General features: G+C 33.1%; 1 protein-coding gene across 1 annotated transcript; it reads left to right on the top strand.

The window, feature by feature from the left end:
- The first annotated feature begins 7,064 nt into the window (after positions 1–7,064).
- On the top strand, positions 7,065–9,940 carry LOC133802341 (flotillin-like protein 4). The gene is made up of 2 exons (XM_062240640.1): positions 7,065–8,030; positions 9,360–9,940. Exons 1-2 carry the CDS (start codon positions 7,104–7,106, stop codon positions 9,852–9,854), a joined length of 1,422 nt encoding a protein of 473 aa, XP_062096624.1. The 5' UTR covers positions 7,065–7,103; the 3' UTR covers positions 9,855–9,940.
- Positions 9,941–12,991: the final 3,051 nt, after the last annotated feature.

The raw sequence follows: 12,991 nt of genomic DNA, 5'->3' as shown, positions 1-12,991 counted from the left end.
GAGGCTATTGGAACGTGCCATTTAGTTTTAAGTAGCGGTTTTGTTTTAAAGTTAGAAAATACATTTTATGTACCAAGTTTCTCTAGAAACTTGATTTCTGTTTCAAGACTTGTACCATTTGGTTTTTCATTTACATTTTTAGACAAATCTTTTAATTTATATAATAAATTTGAATGTGTTGGAAATGGTATTTTTTCTGATGGTCTTTACTGCCTTAATTTACAAAACAATACCGCTTATAATACTATGCACGTTCACGCTGGCAATAAACAATGTGTTATGAAGGAGAATTCCTCTACATTATTGCACCGGAGATTGGGACATATCTCCATTGATAGAATTAGAAGGTTAGTGAAATATAGGGTGCTCAATACCTTAGATTCTACTGATTTTGATACTTATGTGGATTGCATTAAGGGAAAGCATACCTCCAAGTCTAAGAAAAGTGGTGTCCATAGGAGTTTCGACCTATTAGAAATCATACATACTGATATATGTAGTCCAGACATGGACTCATATATGGTCAGAAATACTTCATCTCTTTCATAGATGATTACTCACGCTACATGTATATCTACTTACTTCGTAACAAAAGCGAAGCGTTAGATGTCTTTAAGATATTTAAAGCTGAAGTAGAGAAACAATGCAACAAGCAAATTAAGATAGTGAGATCAGATAAAGGTTGAGAATATTATGGTAGATACACTGAAGATGGACAAGCACCTGGCCCTTTTGCAAAGTTTCTTCAAGAAAATGGGATTGTTGCCCAATATACCATGCCTGGTACACCCGAGCAAAATGGTGTTGCAGAAAGGAGAAACCAAACATTGATGGACATGGTGCGAAGTATGCTTAGCAACAACCCTAAACTTCTTAAATCCTTGTGGAGTGAAGCTCTAAAGACATCCGTGTACATATTAAACCGAGTTCCAACCAAGGCAGTCTCAAAAACTCCTTTTGAATTATGGTAAGGTTGGAAACCGAGTTTGCAACATGTACGCATTTGGGGATGCCCATCTGAAGTTAGGGTATACAATCCACAAGAAAAGAAACTGGACCCAAGGACCATAAGTGGATATTTATTGGATACGCTAAAAGGTCTAAAGGTTACAAGTTTTATTGTCCATCTCATAGCACTAGGATTGTGGAATCAAGGAATGTAAAATTTCTTGAAAATGTCTTGATTAGTGGGAGCGACCAATCCAATGACTTAGGTTCTGAGAAAGATCCTTCAGAACCCTCCACCTCAAGAGTAAGATTGATTGTGGTTGATAACACCCCTGCAGTCCAAATGGATGTTGAACCACCACAACCAATTGTTGAAGATCCACAAGTCAATGATGAAGTTCAAATGGACCAAGTTGTTCAAGAGTTTCCTATAATTGTTGAACAACAAGTTAAACCACCTGCTCCCCAAGAGCCTGCTGGTGTAGCCTTAAAAAGATCCACTAGGACAACAAAATCGGCGATACCTAGTGACTACATTGTGTATTTGCAAGAATCTGACTAGAATAATGGAGTCGAAAATGATCCAGAAACGTTTTCACAAGCTATGAATAGCAAAGAATCGGAAATGTGGTACAATGCCATGTATGAAGAAATGAATTCTATGAAGAGCAACGAAGTCTAGGATCTTGTTGAGTTGCCTAATGGGGCGAGGGATATTGGGAAACATTGAGAGACACAAAACGAGACTCGTTGCTAAGGGATTCACTTAAAAATAAGGAATTGACTACACGGAGACCTTTTCTCCAGTATCTAAGAAAGATTCCCTCAGAGTTATCCTGGCATTAGTTGCTCATTTCGATTTAGAGCTACAACAGATGGATGTGAAAACTACATTCCTAAATGGTGATCTAGAGGAGGAGGTATACATGAAACAACCAGAAGGATTCTCCTCTAGTGATGGTGAGCATTTGGTGTGCAAGCATAAGAAGTCCATCTATGGTTTAAAACAAGCGTCCCGCCAATGGTATTTAAAATTCGATAATGTCATCTCTTCCTTTGGATTTGAAGAGAATGTCATGGATCAATGTATATACCAGAAGGTCAGTGGGAGTAAGTTTTGTTTTCTTGTTTTATGTGTGGATGATATTCTTCTTGCAATCAATGATAAGGGCATGCTACACGATGTGAAGCAATTTCTCTCAAAGAACTTTGAGATGAAGATATGGGTGATGCGTCTTATGTCATTGGCATTAAGATCCATCGAGATAGATTCATAGGTATCTTAGGTCTATCTCAAGAAACCTACATTAACAAAGTTTTAGAGAGATTTCGGATGAAAGATTGTTCACCAAGTGTTGCTCCTATCGTTAAGGGTGATAAATTAAATTTGAGCCAGTGTCCAAAGAATGATTTTTAAAAGGAAGAAATGAAGAACATCCCATATGCTTCTGCTGTTGAAAGCTTGATGTATGCTCAGGTGTGCACAAGACCTCACATTGCCTTTGCTGTCAGAATGCTAGGAAGATTTCAGAGTAACACGGGGTTAGACCACTGGAAAACTGCAAAGAAAGTTATGAGGTACCTTCAGGGTACTAAGGATTACAAACTCATGTTCAGACGAACCGACAACCTGGAAGTAGTTGGCTACTCAGATTTAGACTTTGCCGGTTATACTGATTCACGTAAATCAACCTCTGGTTACGTGTTTATGTTTGTCGATGGAGCTATATCATGGAGGAGTAACAAACAGACCTTGACTACTACTTCTACTATGGAAGTCGAGTTCGTTTCGTGTTTTGAGGCTACATCGCATGGTGTTTGGCTAAAGAGTTTCATTTCAGGCCTTAGAGTTGTAGATTCCATATCTAGGCCATTGAGAATGTTCTATGACAATTCAGCTGCTTTATTCATGGCTAAGAACAACAAGAGTGGGAGTTGAAGCCAGCACATCGACATCAAGTACTTAGCCGTGAAAGAACATGTTAAAGAAAATAAAGTGGTCATTCAACACATTAGCACTGAATTGATGATTGCTGATCCTATGACGAAAGGCTTGCCACCTCATAAATTCAAGGATCATGTAGTGAACATGGGACTTGGTTCCCTTATGTAAATTTATTGTACAAACTGAAGTTATTATCAATGAAACTCTTATTTTGATGTTTTCTCATATTTATGCGCATCTTAATTTTATTTGAGAAAATTTTATCTTCATAGGACCTGAATAAACATAAGGTTTATTCGTTTAAGTACATAGCTACATAAATTACATTGTTATGTAATAAATATATTGTAATACATGGAAGATAATACTCGCCAGTAAAAGAGGACCTATCGTCATGATTCATGTGTTTATTATCTAACAGGGATAATCAGCGGGCTTAAGTAATACATTAATTTAAATGTTGACCGAGTGGAAGAATGTTAGAATATTTATTTAAATGGTATATAAAATCAATTTGTTACAATTGATTGATTTAATATATCAAAGTCAATATTTTATTGACAAAATATTCTAATTAATGGTCAACATTATTTGTTACCCGATTTTGTTTGTTTCCTGATTTTGCATATCCCAACTGATTGAGAAAATATCTCAATTTGTGGCAGAGACATTGATGGTAGGTATCACTCTATAAATATAGAGTACTGGTCCCCAAGCTCACTACTCATTCTCACTATCAGTAACTCCATCTAAAAAGAGTTGGTGAGAGCTTGGAAGCCCGAGTACTCGTTCTAATTCTTTTCTTTTTCTTTTGTAGAATTAAAGCTAGATCGATGTTATCAATTGCAGTGACTGGATGTATACAATTTTCGATCCTCTATTTGTATATGTTCAATCTATTTATTAATTTCGCCTACATGTATATGATTATTCATATGCATATATTTCATTTTAATGTAATAAATTATTGATTGGCTATTTTTAAATAAATAAATATATTTGAGATTAGCTATTTTCATATTGAAATTACTTAATTTACGAAATTTATCTTACTATCACTCCACCAAAATACTCATTTTGTGTCAGTCAAACGCGTCAGTCAATGCAGTTGACTGATGCCGATGACCGAAAATCAGCGTTTGTGGCAGTTTAGCATTGCCACAAATGCAGGGACATTTGCGTTAGTGATAGCACTGATTCTGTTAATTAGCGAAGTTTGCGTCAGTGGTCAACTGACGTCGTTAACACAATGTTTGCGTCAGTGGGCAATTGACGCTAACAACGTATTTGCGTCATTGGGGCACTGACGCAAATGGTACGCCCAGTATGAAATCCCAGTCATCGTTCCCGAGCCTCTCATTATCCCAAATTCAAAATTTCATATTTTCTCCAAACAACCAGCGGCGCCTCCAACTTTATTAACCCATTTTGGTGAGTTTTTTTAATTTTAAGGTTAAATTGATGAATATACTATGTTTATGAACCTTATACATAATTTTTTTGTATAGATTCTTTATTTTGAAGATTATTGTTTGAAAAACCAAAACCCAAAAATCCTCCTTTTGATTTTTTTTTCTGATTGAGTTCGCAGGGGTCATGTAGGCGGCTTGGGTCGCGAGGGTCGTGGGGGATGGCTGGGGTGGCGGGGGTTGAGAGGTGGCTGGCTGGGGACTGGGTACAGGGGGGCTAGGGTCGCATAGGGTGGTTGGGGGCTGGGTACACGGGGTCAGAGTTCATAGCGTTTTATTTTTATTTTTTTAATATAACATTTGCGTCAATGCCCAACTGTCACAAACGTGACATTTGTTACTGTGCCCAACTAACACAAACAAAATGCCAGGCTGGTTTGCGTCATGAGATTCCGCGTCAATTTCAAAACTGACGCAAAAAATCAAATGTGGCCGTTAGGAACTATCACAAATGACATTTTTTTGTAGTAGTGTATATTAATACATATATAAAAAAAAGTATATATACTATAATAACCATATCAAAGTTATTCTATAAAGATATGAGGAATTATATTTACACCCCTAATTAATTACACTTTTTTTAAAAAAAAATAATTATAAATTTATCTTTATGTAAAATTGACTGAGTTCATTATTATACAATTTTAAATCTTAATTCCATTTATAAATTTTAATTTTTAGTAAATACAATTTTTAATCTTTAAAATTATAAACTTAATAAAAAAACTTTAAAATTGACAATTTTTAATCACTAAAAATTATATATTTATAAAACAATACAAAAGTGAAATTTCATGAATGGAATAATTATCTAATCTTTTTAAGAAAAAAACATTTAATACAAAAATATAATTTTTAATTATTTTATTCTATTTTCGTTTTTGTTTTCTTCTTTTATTAATTCCTCATTTATTAACTGATATACATAATTTATATACTAATCAATATTATTTCCCAAATTTATCTCACTATTGAATTTGATGCTTTATTTATATATGTATATATATAAATAAATTTATATAGTAATTGATGCTTTCTTGTTTTGTTCAATTTACTTTTGTTCGGGTATATGTATCTATCAATGCATATACTCATGGATTATGGCCCATTTGGCAAAACTTATAATTTTGCTTATGGCTAAAGCATAAGATTTGTATAAACCTTAGTCCCAAACTATTATACACAGATATTTTTTTTTAATGAAAAGTTCTTTTTAAAATGTTTGAATATTAATTAAAAAATATCTTTTAAGAGTAAATTCAGAATAATAAAATTATTAAAATATAAAAAACAGCTTCTCGAAAAGGTCTTCAAAAAAAAAAAGCTTGAAATCCTAGTTTCTTCAAAAAATAAAAAACAAAAAACTTTTCAATTAAAGAAATCATTTTTTATATTTTACCCAAACACTCTTAAAATTGTTTGTCACCACTAATAATTGATATTAGCGTCGAAATATTATCTGCGTTGCCTCTAATAATTATCAGCGACAATTTTTGGTATTATTAGGGGCGATATCTGTCATTCCTAAAGACCCATTTTGTCGTAGTGTGCTTTTTTAATCATAAAAATTAAAATCAGCTTCAAATAGGCTTACCCAAAGAGATTCTATATATACAAGGATTTATTTTTTTCTTTTTATATCTCATGGATATAAATATATTTATCAGCATAATTTGTTTTAAAAAGCCCACAAAATTTAAAATCTAAATTTGTAAATAAAAAATGGTGTAGTTATAAAATTAATATAAATAAGATGCAGGGTTTAATTTTGTTTGGAAATAGATATTATAGTTTCACATCCTAAAGATATAGGGAACTTCTTAGAATGGGGCATTGTTTTTGCCTTTACCGTAGGAACGTTTTCTGTGTTTTCGGTACTTAGAAAAATTATAACCTTATATTTTTTGTATGACAGCGCACATGATAGTTATAGTAGGCATCCTTACTAAATTTTAAAAAATTATGATGAATTTACAGTATCAAAATCAGAGTTCAAATTATTTTTTTTCCAAGCGTATAAAAAAAAAAGCATGCATGAGTGTAACTGACGGTTGAAACTTTTATTTCGATATCTTAAATTATTTTGAATTTTATAGAAAATTAATTGGATGTCTATTATAATTATAATATATATATACTCCATCATATAAAAAAAAATTAGATTATAATTTATCTAATTGCCAAAAATACAAAACATCCTTAAGATAGGGATAAATGCGATGTCATTTCCCAAAGATATATATATTGAGGAAAATCAAAACATTACTTTTATATATTTAATTTCTTTCTCTCCCTCAATATAGATATATAATTTTAATCCTGATTTGTGATTAACTAATTAATTAAAGGTTACTTAATTTAATTTTTTTTAAAATTTGAATGGACCTATTTGACCATATTTGATATTCAAAATAAAGAAAACAAGATAATTTATATTTATATAAATATTAATTATAATCTATATATATATAACATTATTGAATGGAAGTTATTCTGAATGGTTATTTAATTTAATTTTGAATGGACTTATTTTATTTATTTATTTATTGAACGATACTTATTGGATGAGATATCGAGAATTCAAATTTGAAAAATTCAAGATATTTATATATATATATATATTCAAATTTATTATAACCTATAAATATATAACATTACTTATTGGATGAGATTATTCTGACCTAAATTTCTCTCTGAAATTCATTCATCGCCTTATTCCTTATTAACAAGTTTCAAACATGTATAAAGTGGCAAGCGCATCGGAGTACTTGGTGATCACCGGAATTGGAATCGACGACGTAAAACTCGTGAAAAAGGCATGGATTTTCCCTGGTCAGTCGTGCACCCTCTTCGACGTGTCTCCGGTCAACTACACCTTCGAAGTCCAAGCCATGAGCGCCGAAAAGCTCCCCTTCGTCCTCCCAGCCGTCTTCACCATCGGCCCGCGTGTGGACGACATCGACAGTCTCAAACGCTACGCCAAGCTCATCTCGCCTCACGACAAGCTCTCCCACCATGTCAAGGAGCTCGTCCAAGGAGTCATCGAGGGCGAGACTCGTGTCCTGGCGGCCTCAATGACCATGGATCAGATCTTCAGAGGCACAAAGGATTTTAAACAAGAGGTGTTTGGGAAAGTTCAGCTCGAACTCAATCAGTTCGGGCTTCTGATCTACAACGCTAACGTGAAACAGCTCGTGGATGTGCCCGGACACGAGTATTTCTCTTATTTAGGGCAAAAGACTCAGATGGAAGCGGCGAACCAGGCCAAGGTTGACGTGGCGGAGGCGAGGATGAAGGGAGAGATTGGATCGAAACTGAGGGAAGGTCAGACGCTTCAGAACGCGGCGAAAATCGACGCCGAGACGAAGATTTTATCGACGCAGAGGCAAGGAGAAGGGAAGAAGGAGGAGATTAAGGTTAGGAGTGAGGTGAAGGTGTATGAGAATGAGAGGGAGGCTGAGGTGGCGGAGGCCAATGCTGAGCTGGCCATGAAAAAGGCCAGCTGGACTAAGGATGCACGCGTGGCTGAGGTCGAGGCCACCAAGGCGGTGGCACTCAGGGACGCCGAGCTGCAGAGAGAGGTTGAGAGAATGAACGCTTTGACAATGACTGAGAAGCTCAAGGCCGAGTTCCTTAGCAAAGCTAGCGTTGACTATGAGACTAAGGTGGGTAACTTTTTACTTTTATTTTCTTAATTTAGGCTAAGATATAATTGGAAGATTTAGGTTTCTATTATTCATTATTAGGTAATTTTTTTTTATAAATCTATTAGAAATTTATAAAGTTGCATTGATTTATATAAGTTAGTTCAAATTACATTATATAAATCTAAGGTCATCTCCAAGTACCATATTTGGTGATGGGATCCAACCAAGCACCAATATATATGCATAAATGCCCTGTCACTATATTCTTATAATTATATATATATATATATCATTAATATTTATGTTAATAAAGTTTAGAAATTGGTTTATTTTGAGTGGGTTAAATTGTTTATAAAAGTGTTATTAATTTTTTCTTAATTACAATTTAAAAAAATTATAATTAAATTTTTGTATAATTTGTCAACTTTTTAGTTAGTATTTATATTTATAAGAAAATTAAGATTAACACTAAAATTAATTTAAGAAACATCTAACAAAATACAATAAAATATTATTACAAACTTAAAACATTAGAAACTTAAACATACATTTAAATTTAAAATCAAACACACCAAACATCAAAACGAAAGCAATAACATAAATGTGAAAGAAGTGAGATAAACTAAGACAATAATTTAATAATTCATAATATTGAACTTCTAAATGTATTAATTGAACACCTAGGGGACGAATATATTAATTAACTCTAAGAATTAGTATAATTTTATTAATTTTTTCAAATATGTGTTATGTTTTCGATTTAATTTACTGTAATATTTTTTATCTAGTAATGTAATATTTATTTTAACATATGTAATATATGATATTTTAATTTATCTTTTTAATAATCTATAGTATTATTGTCATGTAATTAATTAAGAGTTTTATTTTTATTGAAATAATTAATTGTATGTAATAGTTGTGATGATTTTAGTAAAATAATATAATAATAAAGTTTTTTTTTTTTTTTTTGGAATTTTGGAAAAAAATATAACTATATAAACACCAAATTTGAATTTGATGGTTTGGTGTGTAAGAATGTAAAATAAACTTTTTGTTTATATGTTCCTTACCAATAAAATTGCTTCTACAGTCATTGTATTTCAACTCAACTTTTACATTTAGTTTGGTCAATGAATTTAAGGTACATATATTAATTAATTAAATGCAAATTAGGGATATAAATCATTAAACATTTTTTTTTCCTAGAAAACTCTTAGGTCATTCGAAGCTGATTGAATTTGGATTGTGATGATACATGTTTTTCTCTTTTACATAAAAAGAAATCCAATATCTTTCTTCTTATTATTAATTTTTTTCGTGGGTTAATTAATAATATGATCAAAGGTGCAAGAAGCCAATTGGGGGCTGTATAAGAAGCAAAAAGAAGCAGAAGCAATTCTTTATGGAAAGGAGAAAGAGGCGTCGGCGAAAATGGCGATAGCCGAAGCCGACTTCTACGCTAAGAAGAAAGAGGCAGAGGGACTCATTGCTCTGGGCCAAGCCCAAGGCACATATCTACGCACTCTTCTCGACTCTCTTGGAGGCAACTACGGCGCTTTGAGGGACTACCTCATGATTAGCGGCGGCATGTTTCAAGACATTGCGAGGATTAATGCTGACGCCGTTCGAGGCCTTCAACCCAAGATCAGTATCTGGACTAACGGTAACGGCGGAGATGATACGGCCGGCGCTTCTGGGTCTTCTTCTAATGTAGCTATGAAAGAGGTTGCTGGAGTTTATCGAATGTTGCCGCCGTTGTTTAAGACGGTTCAAGAACAGACTGGAATGCTGCCACCGCCTTGGATGGGAGCCTTGTCCAACGATTCTTCCCAATCTTAATCAGATCATTATTTAGTGGCATTAGACAATTTATATGGATAGTTTTCAGGATAGTTTTCTTTTATGGGCATTATGTTTTTCATATCGTTTCTTAGTTTTTAAGTTTAGAAAATGTTTGCTAATTTATCTTTTGAAAAAAATATACTCTCTTTCTTTCGAATGAAAAGAGAACAATAATTTAGTGAATTTCATGCTATAAAGTTTTAAAATCTTTTGGATAACAATTATTTTAAATTAAATTTGAGAAGCATAACATTTTTGAGAGTTTTCTTATCCCCAAGTAGTCATTATTCATGTCAAGTTAGAATTAAATATATATATATATTAATATTTTTGTGTATGCCCAAATCAACGTGTGACATTAATTATTTGCTTCAAATTTCTAGAAAATTTTGTAGCCACTAGATAAAAAGAATGGCCAAGATTATGAGTGGGATGGCTATATATAAGCAAAATAAGTAAAAATTAGGCCACTCTTTTATGTTACCATTCCATATGAAATCTCTGATCATCGATGATTTAATAAAATTTAAAAGTTTGGGCAAAGTGGCAAAATGATTTAATATATATATATATACATATATATTGATGAGGAATTATATTTATGAGTTAATTGGAAATTTTTTTTATTTTTTTATTTTGTCATTTTGCACTCATTTTGGAAAAAAAAAATAGCAAAATTTGACTCGTATAAAAATTTCAATAAGCTTTTTCGACCAGTTTCTCTAAAGTGTGAGAGTATTTTGTAAAAAATTATCAAAACAAAAGAGTACGAATATATTTATTTTTATTCAAGCCAAATACTTTAATTAGATAGTTAATGATTGAAAATGATAAAATGTTAACAAAGTACGACATTAAGGGGGTGTTTGGTATGAGGGTAAAGTGAAGATGGGAATGAGAATATAAAACACTTCCCATGTTTGGTTCAAATTTTTAGGAGATAGTTAATAATTTTTGTGGGCCCGTCATGTATTTTAAGGGTAAAGTGAACAATTTTATACAATTGAGTTTAATATTATATCAATCCTAAGCCCCTCTATACTTTCCAAGGTCACTCAACTACTAAAAACAAAGACCCCCTAAATAGTTAATTATATGTTCAAATAATTTTTTATTCTTTGCAAAATCAAGGCGTTACTATCACCATCTTCCGAACTGCCAACCAATAGCATGCAAAAGTAATAAAAATAACATATTGAATAAATGAAACTCTATCCACCATTTTGTATGTTGAGGTCCTCCAATATCAAACAGAAATAAGTTACCTCAACATATCCAAATCTAATATTTGGCTCGAACTTTTGTTGAAATATAAACACAATATAAGTATCGTAAATGCACAATAGACTGAAAAGTGTGATTAAATCATAATAAAGACTCATTTAATGAAACTTAAGTATAAATTGTTTGGACATCCATTAAAGTTATAAAAGTGATACATTGGGATCCCAAATACTAGTTCAAAATATATTTACAATTCAAAAGTTAAGGTACAGTCGACCTATGCAACAAAATCTAATGTCTACACCATGTCCCTCAAAACAACCCCGGTCGTGGCGGCCAGGTAGGCCGAACATGTACACGTCGCTCCATGCCCTACAACTCATACATTGACCTTTCATTTGCCCTTACCTGCACCATAAAGCACCCGTGAGCCAAGGCCCATTAAGAAACTTTACATATAGCATATGACAATTCAATCCAGTAATTACACATTTTTAAATAGATAACAGACTATTCACATAACGACCTATGCCGACCCAGGTGCTTTACCAGGCACTGGGTTCACAAGCAAAAGGAGGGTATTGATTATTTTGATACATATGCGCTTGTTGCAAGAACAACTTCTATAAGAATTTTGTTCACTTTGGCTTCTATACACAACTTGTATATTCATAAAATGGATGTCAAAACGGCATTCCTTAATGGTGATCTCAATGAGGAGGTCTATATTGAACAACCTGAAGGGTTTGTCCTACCAAGATATGAACATAAAGTATGTAGACTTGTAAAATCCTTATATGGATTGAAACAAGCTCCTAAGCAATGACATAAAAAATTCGATCAAGCCATCATGTCTAATGGGTTTAGGCATAACAATGGAGACAAGTGTTTGTATTCCAAAACTTGTAAGGGATATGTGATCATTGTTTGCTTATATGTGGATGACATGCTTATTCTAAGTAATAGCATGAAAGGGATAGAAGAAATGAAGAGATTTCTATCATCAACTTTCAAGATGAAAGATCTTGAAGAAGTTGACACCATACTTGGTATCAAAAGAAACATAGTCGGGGTTTTGCGGTAGGGAAAACCCACTATGTTGAGAAAGTATTGAACAAATTTAACCATCTCAAGGTTAAAGATGCCAATACTCCATTCGATCATAGTGTAAAACTTGAAAAGAATGAAGGAAAAGTGGTAGCTCAATTGGAGTACGCTAGTGCTATAGGGAGTATTATGTATGCTGCCCAATGTACTAGACCTGATATAGCATTTGCGGTAAGTAAACTTAGTAGGTTTACAAGTAATCCAAGTGTGGATCACTGGAAGGAAATTGGGAGAGTCCTAAGTTATCTCAAGAAAACCTAAGGACTAAGCCTTCACTACTCCAAATTTCCTTCAATCTTAGAAGGATATACAGATGCAAGCTGGATATCCAACCTTGGGGACAATCTGTCCACAACTAGTTGGGTATTTACACTTGGTGGGGGTGCAATTTCTTGGGGTTCCAAGAAACAAACTTTTATATTTCATTCAACTATGGAAGCAGAGTTTATAGCTCTAACTACTACCGACAAAGAGGCTAAATGGTTAAGGGATCTATTGATAGAGATACCCCTAATCAAAGAAAATGTATCAACTATATCGATACATTGTGATAGCCAAGCAACATTGGCTAGAGCATACAGTGGAGTGTACAATGGGAAGTCTAGACACATTAGTCTAAGACATGGATATGTAAGAGAATTGATTCAAAGAGGAGTCATCTCAATATCCTATATGAGAACAAGTGAAAACTTGGCGGATCCTTTCACTAAGCCAATAATGAGAGATTTAGTGGCTACATCATCTCAAGGGATGGCACTCACACTCCCTAAAGAATTTCACGATTGATGGTAACCTGTCTTAAC

The sequence above is a fragment of the Humulus lupulus genome, chromosome 9 (genome assembly GCF_963169125.1).
Source record: "Humulus lupulus chromosome 9, drHumLupu1.1, whole genome shotgun sequence".
Classification (NCBI taxonomy): domain Eukaryota; kingdom Viridiplantae; phylum Streptophyta; class Magnoliopsida; order Rosales; family Cannabaceae; genus Humulus; species Humulus lupulus.
The sequence above is the reverse complement of the archived record's forward strand: the minus strand, read 5'-3'. Positions and strand labels throughout refer to the sequence as shown.